Source organism: Leucopleurus acutus (assembly GCF_964270905.1).
Source record: "Leucopleurus acutus genome assembly, chromosome: X".
NCBI classification, from domain to species: Eukaryota; Metazoa; Chordata; class Mammalia; order Artiodactyla; family Delphinidae; genus Leucopleurus; species Leucopleurus acutus.
The window spans coordinates 11,801,139-11,814,378 of NC_139148.1; the positions used below are offsets into that span (position 1 = coordinate 11,801,139).

General features: G+C 45.3%; 1 protein-coding gene across 1 annotated transcript in view; it reads right to left on the reverse strand.

The window, feature by feature from the left end:
* The window catches only part of ASB9 (ankyrin repeat and SOCS box containing 9), a 32,917-nt gene extending 19,961 nt beyond the window's left edge, over positions 1-12,956 (reverse strand). The window contains exons 1-2 of the mRNA XM_082864563.1: positions 12,848-12,956; positions 4,880-4,959 (exon numbers count right to left, since the gene is read on the reverse strand). Of these exons, the coding sequence (XP_082720689.1) occupies positions 4,880-4,959; positions 12,848-12,941 (174 nt within the window). The 5' untranslated portion in view covers positions 12,942-12,956. The remainder of the gene's footprint in view (positions 1-4,879; positions 4,960-12,847) is intronic.
* Between the last annotated feature and the right edge of the window lie 284 nt (positions 12,957-13,240).

Here is a 13,240-nt window from a genome sequence, read left to right on the forward strand (position 1 = left end):
AGTTCTTATATTTTTGTCCCTCCCAGAATGACATACAAATGGAATCATATAGTGTATAAAATATGAGTATGGCTTGCTTCGCTTAGAATGAAGAATGTCTTTGGGAGTCATTAAAAAAAAAAAAGGTAGTTGAATTCAGGTGTCAGCATTTTTAGGAACCCCTACCCAATCCCAGCCCAAGGGGATCCTAATGTGCACCAAATTAAGGGCACAAGATGCCCAAAGGATGCCTTAATTGCTTCCTGCTGGCCTAACAAATTGTCATTGCTTTTTAAAAAATAAATTACTATTGAAGTGCAACAGATATAAAGAAAGGTTCATAAATCCTTAATGTAAACCTCAGTGAATTAGCACAAAGAAAATCTATCTGCGTAATCACTGTACAGGTAAAGGGAGAAAGGAAAAAAATTACCAGAAACCTATGTATGTCCTACCCGAATTACTACCCACCTCTCATCGGCAAAGGCATATAGAATACTAACATCATAGAAACGTTTTCCTTGGTTTTGAACGTTATATTAATTGAACCATGAAGTATGTATTTTTGTGTTTGCTCAGCTACTTTCACTTACCTGTTTTTTCAGATTCATCCATTTTCATTGCTGTATAGGGTTCCACTGAGTAATATACCAAAATATATGTACCCATCTTACCTTTGATGGACGCTTAGGTTGTTTTCAAGGTGTTTTTTTTTTTGCTGTTATGAATAAGGCTGCTATGAATATACCTGTACGTGTCTTTTGATGAACACGTGTATACATATCTGTTGCATATAAACCTAGAAATGAAACTGCGGGGTTGTAGCATAGAGATATTTTTAGCTTTAGTAGATATTCCTTAACAATTTCCCAAAGTGGTTTATACAAATTTATATTCCCATCAGCAATGTATGATAGTTCCAGTTGCTCCACACTCTTGCTGACACTTGGTGTTTTCTGTCTTTCCAAATTTAATCCTTCTCATGGAAGGAACTGGTAATATAATTACTTATTCATAATTTAAATTACTCCAATTACTATTAGCACAGGTTGATATATTTACTGAACATCTGAATATCCCCTTTTATGAAGTACCAGTCCAAGTCTTTTGCTGATTTTTCTGTTAGGTTGCCAATCTTTTTTGTATTGATTTTAGGCTAAGAATATGAGTTCTTTGTGAGATATATATATAGCACAAATATTTTCTCATGTGTGGCTTGACTCATTGCTTTCAAAAATACTACCTCTGATGAACAAGCCCTTAACTTTAATCAAATCCAACCTATCAGTCTTTTTGTTCCTTTCCACATACTCTTTTTTTTTTTTAAGAAGATGTTGGGGGTAGGAGTTTATTAATTAATTTATTTATTTTTGCTGTGTTGGGTCTTCATTTCTGTGCGAGGGCTTTCTCTAGTTGTGGCAAGCAGGGGCCACTCTTCATCACGGTGTGCGGGCCCGTCACTATCGCGGCCTCTCTTGTTGCGGAGCACAGGCTCCAGACGCGCAGGCTCAGTAGTTGTGGCTCACGGGTCTAGTTGCTCCGCGGCATGTGGGATCTTCCTGGACCAGGGCTCGAACCCGTGTCCCCTGCATCGGCAGGCAGATTCTCAATGGCCTTTTTTAAAAAATTCTTCAGCTTCCCTGGTGGCGCAGTGGTTAAGAATCTGTCTGCCATTGCAGGGGACACGGGTTCAAGCCCTGGCCTGGGAAGATCCCACATGCCGCAGAGCAACTAAGCCCGTGCGCCACAACTACTGAGCCTGCGTGCCTGGAGCCCATGCTCCGCAACAAGAGAAGCCACCGCAAGGAGAAGCCCACGCACCGCAACGAAGAGTAGCCCCCGCTCGCCGCAACTAGAGAAAGCCTGTGCACAGCAATGAAGACCCAATGCAGCTAGAAATAAGTAAAATAAATAAATTTATTTTTAAAAAAATCCCTGAATGTACTGGTCCTACAGGAGCTTAAAAAATACCAATGCATGAAGCCTGCCCTAGGCTAAATCAGAATATCTACAGTGAAGCCCAGGCATTGTTATTTTTTTTTAAATCTCACATTATTTTAATGTGAAGTCTCGGTAAAGAATAATTAGCTACAGTTTCAGTTTCTCCCTTCTTGGACCAAGTGAGAATTATTTTTTGTAATTTTCTTTTCTCTTTGTTATAGCTGTTTGAATGTTTGGTCTTACTCGCCTTACTAAAATATGTTTGTTTAGTTTAGCAGGAGCGTTTTCCAGTATGCTTTGATTACCTGAAGCGCTATGTAGATTGTAATAAGAAAATAGATACTCCTCATTTATGAGGAGTAACTGGAGCAGGTAATTTACACAATGTCACCTTAGTTAATTCTCTCAAACTCATACAAGGTAACATAATAGATTGAAGTTTTGGTCTCAATTCTTCACTCTCCTGTAGCAGTGTCATACATTCACACCCTTGCCATGACCTCATAGTTGACAAAATGTATCAATACTTCCTTGATCCTTGAATTTGGACCTGGTCATCTGACTTGCTCTGACCAATGGGGTGTTAGCAGATGTGACATAAGCAGACTGGAAGTATTCTTTCATGGTGGAGCTTGCCCTGCTGTGCTTCAGCCTTTTGCCACAAGGAGAAAATTCCTCAGGTAGCTACTGGTGAAATAAGGATGGGAGGCGTGTGCAGCAGAGCTGTACCCAACCCACAGCTTGGAGCCAAGCTCAGTCCAGATCAGCTGATCCAAAGTCTCATTAGCAAGAAATAAATGTTACTTGTATTATGCCACTGAGTTTGGGGTGTTTTGTTACACAGCAAGATCTGACTAATACAGGCAGGTATTGGAACACTCATTTTATAAAGGCAGAAATTGAGGTTCCAAGAAAATAACTTGCTTAAATAATGCAAAAGAGCTTAGATAAAGACGTGATTCCAGCTGATATTCAGTAAACATGTAAATACTAAACATAAATGAATATCAGTCCAATTTAATAAGTCATATATAAAAGCTGCAATGATCATTCTTCACCCTATCAAAAAAAGGTAAATGCTTCATTTTATCTGAGAAGCAGCTTAGCTTCATTTAGCTAGAGTTACGTGTTACTATCTGTATTTCTATCTATAAGAGGCTGCTGCTACCAAAAAACAGCTTAAGATAGTGGCTTAGAGTAGTCTGAAAATCGTCTTTAGAAACTGTTTTCTCATGGGAGGATTTCTTAGTCTATATAGGTCCGTGAAATTGGAATTTTTTCAAAGCACATTTCCACGAACTACCACCTGAAATTTATCATGTCTTTTGACTTGTGAATTTAGATCACAGACCACAGTAGTAACAGCAGTATATAGGACTATCACAGAGAGGAATCTCAGATATTTTTAATTGCAGTATGAATATTGCAGATATCTAAAATATCTCAAAATACACATGCATCCTACTTAGAAATTATGGTAGTAATTAGAATCACCACTAAATCTTCTTATTGAATGCATTAATAAAGAAGTTCATATATTACAATGTCACACATTTGCTTATAGAGTTCCTCTATATTGTGTTTTATGCATTTAAAACATTAGTCTGAGAAGGGGTCCATAGGCTTTGCCAGACTGTCAAAGGGGTCCGTGAACGGGCCAAGAGCTTCTAACCTAAAAGGTCCATATTGTCTCTTCAGAGAACAGAACACTATGAATAAAAACTTCACTGGAATTTTGAATGGTGATTGAAACCGCTTTCTTAAAAGTGCCTTTGCTTAAATTCCCAATAATTTCAAACCATCAAAACTCAAATTAATGTGTACTTGAAATGACACCCAAGGAGCAGAGACACTAAAATGAAACTGGGCAGAGCCATTTCTACTGGAGATTCAACAGAACTGAACAAGTCTTTGAAATTATACGATGTCGGTTTTTTTGGTTTTTTGTTTGTTTGTTTGTTTTTTGCGGTACGCGGGCCTCTCACTGTTGTGGCCTCTCCCGCCGCGGAGCACAGGCTCCGGACGCGCAGGCTCAGCGGCCATGGCTCACGGGCCCAGCCGCTCCACGGCATGCGGGATCTTCCCGGACCGGGGCACGAACCCGCGTCCCCTGCATCGGCAGGCAGACTCCCAACCACTGCGCCACCAGGGAAGCCCGATGTCATATTTTAAAAGACATTTTCAAGCATTTATTTTACATGAGAGGTTTTCAACCTCTTTCAACACTACTGACGTTCAGGGCTGGATAATTTTTTAATGTGGAGAGCGGCCCTGTGCAGTGTCAGATGCTTAATTACTTCCTTAGTCTCTAGCTACTAGATGCCAATATCACCACCACCCCACCTCATCCCTGCTCCTGCTTCCAGTCGTGACAACCCAAAATGTCTCCAGACATTGTCAAATGTCCCCTTTGGGGCAAAACTGCCCCAGCTGAAAACCACTTTTTACATGATAATTTTCAAGAACATAGTCTATTGAATAAAGTGACAGCAACTTGAATGCACTAATTTGCCCGCTATTCATTCAATAGATATTTAGTATAGAATCTATTCTGTGCGTAGAATTGTACCATACTCTACTATTATGCCAGCCTGCAAATAAAGGACAGGATTCATCTCCTTCTGCTAAAGAGGAAATTTATATCTTAATGTCTGACTGTGATGTCTTTTTCTCAATGTGGTGAGCAGTAGAATGTGCTCAGTAGTCACCTTTTTTTTTTTTTTTTTTTTTTGCGGTACGCGGGCCTCTCACTGTTGTGGCCTCTCCCGTTGCAGAGCACAGGCTCCGGACGCGCAGGCTCAGCGGCCATGGCTCACGGGCCCAGCCGCTCCGCAGCATGTGGGATCTTCCCGGACCGGGGCACGAACCCGTGTCCCCTGCATCAGCAAGCGGACTCTCAACCACTGCGCCACCAGGGAAGCCCAGTATTCATCTTTTTTTCCCAAAAAACTTAACTTACCTGGCTGATGAGGTTCCTCAAAGACAGCAGACGTCCATGAATGGCTGCTTCATGCACAGGAGACCAATCAGACACGGTATCTGTACGGAAAAGGGAGGAGCAGGTGACATCCCGCTAATGCACTTTAGACCCAGAGGCTCATCCTTGCCCATCAGTAGAGTCTAACCGGTCTTACTGGAGGGAGACATTGGAGTCAATCAACCAAAACTCCACCAGGACTTCAGAATTTCTCCCCACTATAGATGTTTTTTGAACACCGTTTATTTGAAATGTCTAGCTAGCTAAAGAAATAACTACAGCCAGTGTCCAAACTGAGGACAAAGTGGTGGACTGGGATGACAGATTACTGTACTTCCATTTAGACGCTGGTTTCAAAGGCAAATGGTCCATTTAGTTAAATGAGAGCTTCGCTAATTACCAGCATTAGTGCGTTAAGTGGTGGTTGCCAGTCTAGTTTCCTGTGCGAAATACAAACTCTGGCCATATACTAATAGTAGTAATCATGTCATTACATACGCCATTAGGTTTGGAATCAAATCTAAACAAAACCATATTTATGGATTACCTCCCGTCCCCATATCAAGCACAAATCAGGGCTCAGTCTGACCTTGTAACAGGGACGTGATTTACCCCCAAAGGCAATGCGACAATGCGATTAAGAGAAAGCTGTGAATTCAGAACCACTTGACTTCTTCTGAGCTGTGGGTCCCTGGGCAGACCCCGAGCTTCAGTTTCCTTCCCTGTAAAGTCAAGACAGCAATATTCTTACCTATGGCTCAACCCCTATTAGCTACTATTATTATCCTGCCCTAACAATAACCAGAGAGTCTTGATTAGACCCCCCCCCCCAGTCACTGCTATTTAAAAAATAGCAAATGTCTTCTCCAACCATTTGGAAAGAATACACTTTCTTAGGAAGGAAGCTTGTAAAACCCATCCCAACACGTTAAATGCTTTCCTCTCTTTCTAACTGACTGGATGTCAACTGACTGCGGCGCAGACCTGAATTTTTCTCATCTCCAGCTGCATCTGGTTTCTAGAACAAACAAAGGCAGGAAGTCAGAACGTGAGGAGGCTGGTCTGAGCTGCAGCTCCAGCTCTGCCTCTGCTCAAGTAAACACACTACACACAAACGAGGCAGGATGGTCCGATACCAGTCATGCCTCGTAGACGAACTTAAGCCCAGAAGACCTGGAGAACCAGGGTAAGTTTCTAAAGCCTGGCCAACGCCAGCCCATCAAGGAGGACGCTAGAATGCTTTGGACTTAACACGTGTTGGCCGACGTGGGCCTGCCACCTGGAGCTATCAGTGTCCCAGAAAACCTGTCCCAGTGAGCAAATTACCATCCTTCCAGATGGATTCATGAGGCATTTAATACAGAAGAACAAGCTGAATGAGCCTGCCTACACGCTGCCCTTCCAAGGCTTCCCTTCCGGGCTCACCAACATGCTCGACGTACCTTCAGTGAAATGGCTTCTTCTAACCTCCAAAACCTGACGCTCAATAGAAAATTAGTGTCCTCACAGTATTCTCTGAGGGCCCTAGTGCTTTCAGGAAAAATGCTGCTGCTTCTAGGGCTTGGAGCCTACAATCCGAACAGCAGCTATGGAAGATTGATCTCCAAATTAGAATTAAAAGGACGACTGATTCCACCCTGTTGGTGCTAAGGCACAATCCCATCCACACGAAATCCTGATGAGAAGAACCAAATGCTGGGAAAGGTCTTGAAAATCACATGTGTGATGATTAAGCCATTTTTTCCAGCCAAGTGCTCAGCTGCTCAGAAGTATCGCTGCCACACTCAACCTTTGTGAAAGCTACCTCAGATAATTAGAGCTGACAGCCGGGCAGGTAATTTGGGCCCTAAGTTGTTAACTCTGTTTAGATTTCATAAAAGCGATGCAATTATCTTATCAAGTGTAGACCAAAATGGGCTTTGCTTTCCGTGCATTCATCATGGAAACATGACTCCTTCTACTTAGAGTAAATAAAGAATTATGTACTTCTCCAAGAGAGAAAAAAAAAAAGACTACCTGAGGTTTTTGCACTCATGCATTAGGACATAGTATTTACAAAGCAGAGATGGCCTGTGTCTTCGAGAAGCATAGGATGTTGTCCTGGGACACGTGGTGGGTGGCTACCCATCTATCTACCAGCTTTAATGATTTATCATTCACATACTACACAATTCACCTCTTTCAAGTGTACAACTCAATGGTTTTCAGTAGATTTCACAGTTGTACATCCATCATCACAATCAATTTTAGAACATTTTCATCATCCCAGAAAGAAACCCCTTGCCCATCAGCTGTCACTCCCCCCATTTCCACATCCCCCAACCTCTGGCAACCATTGATCTACTTTCCATCCCTCTGGACTTGCCTGTTCTGGACTTTTCACACAAATGGAATCATACGATATGCGGTCCTTTGTGACTGGCTCCTTTCACTGAGTGTAATGTTTCAAGGTTCACCACGCTGTAGTATGTATCAGTATTTCATTCCTTTTTATGGCCAAATGTTTGTATCGATAGACCAAAAAGTTCATAGACATTTGTGGTGTTTCCACTTCTTGGCTGTTATTAATAATGTTGCTCTGATTTGCGTGTACAAATTTGAGTGGCTGTATGTCTTCAGTTCTCTTGGGTAGGCACCTAGGAGTGGAATTGCTGTATGACATGGTAACCCAGTGTTTAGCCTTTTGAGAAACGGCCAGACTATTTTCCAAAGCAGCTGTACCACTTTATATTCCATCAGCAGTACGAGACTTCCTTTCCTAATTGAAAGCCCTTTCAGACTAGGATTTGGTGAATGTATCATAGCTTGCCAGTACTCCAGGCCAGAAGAAAAGCTTAGGTGCTTCTAAAGCGAAAAGTCATCTCAAATTTATACAAAGACCTGAGCCTCAGCTGGTCTCTGAACACTTGAGCGATTAGCTAAAGACTTTAAACTGTGAAAGGTTGACATTTTTCTAGCACTGAGAGCATGAACTTTATATATAGCTCATTTAGCGAACGCCATAATTTGCAACATGGATTAATCCACACACTCTCTTTGGCTCTTGAAGACATTGACGAGACATCCAGATGTTTCTCCAGGGTTTCCAGAGCCCACATCACAAGCAGGCAGTGAGCTACAAGCTCAACGCATGAGCAATTAAACCCCAGAGCAGCTTTGCCTGCCTTCGTGCTGACAACTGGAGGGAACAGAATAAGCAGGAAAGGGGACCCGTTCCTGCCAGAACATGGACGCTGCTCATAGAAGGCGGCTATGGATGAAGGGAAAACTCCAGGTCACATGCCCTTTTCCACTGACCCCAATGAAGTCTTTGAAACTCAAGGGCCATTCTATCTATACAACACATCACCCAAGCGCTTGGTACATGTTAAGGATCCTTCCGCAGTACTTTTTGAACCAAGATCCATTGGTTTTACTGCCAAGAAACAGATACCAAATGGGGGTCATGGGCAGCGCCACAGATCCGTTAGTGTAGCTCATGGTTAACATGGGGCAGGGAGCTCTCCTAAGGAAACGACCCCACAAGTCCTCCAATCGGGGCCATTCAACTTACATTTCTTTTAAACTGAGTCTCCGTCGAACCGTGCAGCACATTAGGAAGGGTGCCGTTTCATTTTTATTGAAATTTCTGGAATGACTTTTTAAATGTCCATTATTTCAGAAGAGATTTTAAATGCACTAATTGGTACATTCTGCAAAGAGCTATTCACGAAGCTCCGGGAGCCTGCAGTGGATGCTGGGAGTACCATCAATCTAGTCCTCCTGGGAAACATTTTGCAAGGTCAAGGAGGGGAGAAGAGAGGTTGGGTTGCTCTGAGAGTGTTGGAACACTTGCTTTCAGTCTTTGGGACATGATGGGGTGGGTTCAGTGGAGATCCTCTCCAACATTGGAAAGAGGATCTGGGTACTGTGTGAACAATTATAGTGTTGGTTGGATTCCAGGACAAATCAAAAAAGGAGGAAGAGAAACAGAGGCTCACGGTCGCAAACAGATAAACAGAAAGGTCCATTGAGGCAACTGTTGGGCACATTGGCCCTGTCTACTGCAATTCTTTCTCCACTTCTAAAAATCCACCCTAAGAGAATGAAATGATTTCCTTTCCATGCCTGTTCTTGCCTGTCTTCTGTTTAAATGTGAATACTCCCTACAGGGTGGGCTCAATTTTGTGAAGAAGAAAATCTCCCTACCGGTGTGAGCCTGCAGGCAAAAACCTGAAGGAGAGACACTAAAAACAAGAACTCAGCGTGATTACGGGAGATTGTGAGTTTATCCTTCAATGTATTTTCCAAAGTTTCTCTGACTAGGTGTGAATTAGTTTCCTAGGGCTGCCATAACAAGGTACCACAATCTGGGGGGCTGAAAACAGTAGAAATTCATTGTCTCACAGTGCTGAAGGCTAGAAGTCTGAAATGGAGGTGTCATCGGGGCCAGGCTCTTTCCAAAGCCTCTAGGGACGAATCCTTCCTTACCTCTGCTGGTGGTGGGGGTCCATCTTTGCTGTTTCTTGCTTATCAGATGCATGCTTCCAATCTCTGCCTCTGTCATCGCATGGCATTCTCCCTGTGTGCCTCTTCTCCTCTTCTTATAAGGACCAGTCATTGGATTAAGGGACCCTCCTACTCCACTAGGGCCTCATCTTAACTAATTACACCTGCAATGACTCTATTTCCAATCAGGTGGCATCCTGAGGTACTGGGGGTTAGGACTTCAGCCTGTCTTTTGGTGGTGGGGGGGGGACACAATTCAGTCCATAACAAGGTATTTTCAGGAAAACAAAGACATTCTTTTCCTGCTCCTGGGGCAGAAGAGTCAAGAATTAAATCTCTATAAAGAGTTGGGGGCTTCCCTGGTGGTGCAGCGGTTGAGAGTCCGCCTGCCGATGCAGGGGACACGGGTTCGTGCCCCGGTCCGGGAAGATCCCACATGCCACGGAGCGGCTGGGCCCGTGAGCCATGGCCGCTGAGCCTGCGCGTCCGGAGCCTGTGCTCCGCAATGGGAGAGGCCACAACAGTGAGAGGCCCGCGTACCGCAAAAAAAAAAAAAAAAGAAAAAATTACAGTTTATAAAGAGTTGGTTGCCACTGTCATACCCCTTCCACCCTTCCTCCGAAGAGGGAGGCAAAGAAAAGCCTGCAAGTGCGGGTGGGAGCAGCAAAGTTCCCCAAGAGCAACCACACCTGGGCCCTGGCTTGCCCCTGGCCCTGGCCCTGTGCCAGGGGATACGCTTCACCTGAGCTGAGTTTCCTGTCAGCGCCATCCAGAAACACTCTGAGTGTTTCACATTCCACACTTCGCCAAGGGCAAGCCTCCTGAAGCATAAACAAAGGCAATCCAGCTATCAGTGAGGTTCTACCCAAAGGGCAGGACTGACACACAGTAGGGAGAGAGAGCCTCCACTTGGGTAAGGAGGGGCAGGAAGCCTGGGAGGGCTCTATGGGGGCAGTGGCTTGGCCGGGTGGAAGGAAGGATGCAGGAGTTTGCGGGTCAGATGTAGAGAAGAAGGACTTGGGAGAGCGGTAGGGTCCTGGCACCCACCCTTGTGACTCCTGCTTCTTGGAAAACGTCTCTTCCTTTAGTCCCTGTGAAATGACAGCATCTGAGTCTCTTCTTGCTTCTCTGTCCAACTTACTGGTCCTACGTCCTCAACTGGAGGCCTGTCCCAGGGCTCCATCCTTGGCTCTCATAAATCAGCCATCAGACAATGTCTCCTTCTCCAGGATTTCAGCCCAGCCCCTCTGCAGAACAGCCTGAGGTGTGATTCCCAACCCGTATTCATTCCCCAGCCGGTGTCCCACCCATCATGCTGGGCCCTGGGCACTTTCATGTTCAAAACAGAAGTCCTTCTCCTCCCTCCCTCCCTCTGCCCGCAAGCCAGCTCCCCTTCCCAACTTCTCTCTTGTGTAGCCCTCTGATCTGACATTTGAAAACTTGGCACATTTGGCCACCTTCTCTCCTTTAGCCCCAATATTTAATCAAGCAACATAGCTTGATTTCTCTTTCCTTTGAAATTATCAGCCATATTTTCCCTTTCTCTGTCATTTCTGAGGCTTGATCCAGATGTCAGCTTCATGCAGTGGTTCTCAAAGTGTGGTCCCCAACCGGCACCATCCACATCACCCAGAGCGTGTTATACAGATTCCCAGGCCTCGCCCAGACCTAGCATCAGAAGGGGTGGGGCTCAGCCAGCTGCATTTTAACAATCCATCCAGGTGATGCTGATGTATCGGAGTTGGAGAAGCAGTGGATTAGTGCAAGAATATCTCATAAATCCTCCATAATCCATCCTGAATGTGGCTATCAGATTAACTACTTACAGTCTTCATTATGGCCAAGTCTCCGCTCCAGAACCAACAGTGGCTCCCAACTGCCTGGCTCATGAAGGCTAAACTCCTCCACTCAGCTTCTGAAGCTTCATTTTCGGGTTCCATCTCTCCCAACTTGTTCTCACTAGACTGGCCACGACACTGCACTCCAGTTGTGACTGTCCGCTATATACCGGGTTGGCCACACTGTTTGTTTAGGTTTTTCCATAAGATCGTATGGAAAGGCCCGAACGAACTTTATGGCCACCCAATATATGCCCGGCTGCCGCTGCCCACCCACCCGGCCCTAACCAGGGCTGGATTAGGACCTTTAGAAGCCCGAAATGGTGAAAAGCGCTGGCGCCCCGCTCTCAGGCCAAAATAAAAATAAACATAAAACTACTCAGCACTAAAATAACCATGGAGAAGTCAACCACATTACTGATTCTTCCCCGTATTGATTGGTTTGCTGCTTTAAAAATGTATTTATCAAATGCATTTTTTAAAGTTAAATTTGGTGCCGCTCTGCCTTCTGCTGCTCCAAGTTCATGCTCAATATCTCTGATGACTCCAGGTCTGCCTCTGGAGATCCAAATCCTACTCGCTGTTGAGGGCTCTGCTCATTTTACGAGCCAAAGTGGATAAACGAAGGAATAAATGAGCAGTCTTGTCTGCTCAATGAGCCAGAGAGAAGGCCTTTTGGTTTTGGTTTTGTTTTGGCGGTACGCGGGCCTCTCACCGCTGGGGCCCCTCCCGCTGCGGAGCACAGGCTCCGGACGCGCAGGCTCAGCGGCCATGGCTCACGGGCCCAGCCGCCCCGCGGCACGTGGGATCTTCCCGGACCGGGGCACGAACCCGCGTGCCCTGCATCGGCAGGCGGACTCTCGACCACTGCGCCACCAGGGAAACCCGAGAGAAGGCATTTTGTATTTTATTTCTTCTGTCTTTTCCCCCTTCAACACCTAAACAGTAGGAGGGTAGTAAGTCCTAGCTGACTGCAGAGTCCCTGCTTTTTGTCCCTTTGACCGCTGAATGTAATCATCTCTCCTCTAATGCCTAGACCCATTTTTTCAGAATCCTTTCAGTCAGCAGGTACCTGCTAAGTGCTCAGAGGAAATGACAGTTTCCCGGAGGCGTGGGGCTCTATACATTAGCAAAGATACCACGAGACAGGCGAGAATCATACCTGTGCGACACTCCCCCAAAGTCTAAAAGGCTGCTTTTAAAGTGAATCAATCAGTGCTCAACGGTCGAACATCATTTATAAACCCAGCCCCACCTAAATGCCAAATACCTAAGACCTTTTAATAAATGTTTTAGCAATAAAGATGTTCCTATTTAGAAATAACTGTAATGTAAATGATACATTTGACCCACAAAGAATAATTCTTTGGAGCTGAAGCTTTTCCTGGAGAGTAAATGGTGATCATGGACTTGGTATGGTCCACAGGACCCTGCGGAAAGAGGTGTACACATTTTTGAACAACCGTGTGAAAGATCCCAGCAAGCCGTGGACATCTGTCCAGTTACTGCCCCGTGGCCACGTCTCAGATGGAGTCACTGAAATTGCCCCACCCTTTTCTCTCCTCTCTCCTAAGCACGTTAACCGACCTCCCCAGCAGGCTGACTCCACAGCCCCTAGACTCACCCCCCATCAATGGGTTGGAAAGGAGCCTGACGTCCGGAGAGTCTCCCAGCCTCGGGGGCTTACTGCCGTTGCTGCCCCGTGGTTCACCATCCATGGTGCTCTCCTGGGCTGGGCAAGCTCCGCTTCAGTTGTTCAGGAAAAGTCCAAATTCCATGCTCCCCCAGCTCCTGGGAAATTCCAGGGCTTTGACTGGCTGGGCAGCACCGTCCTGGTCAGATGGCAGAGAACAGAACAGGGCAGGGTAATCTGAATACTACCTGTGGTCAGACACACACACGTACACACACGCTCTCTCTCTACCTAACTGGCTAGAGGCTGCCCAAAGCCCACAGCAGCCCCCCAGCCCCAAGTCTGCAAAGTTGCTGATGTCACGTCCTTTCCAAAACTGAGACC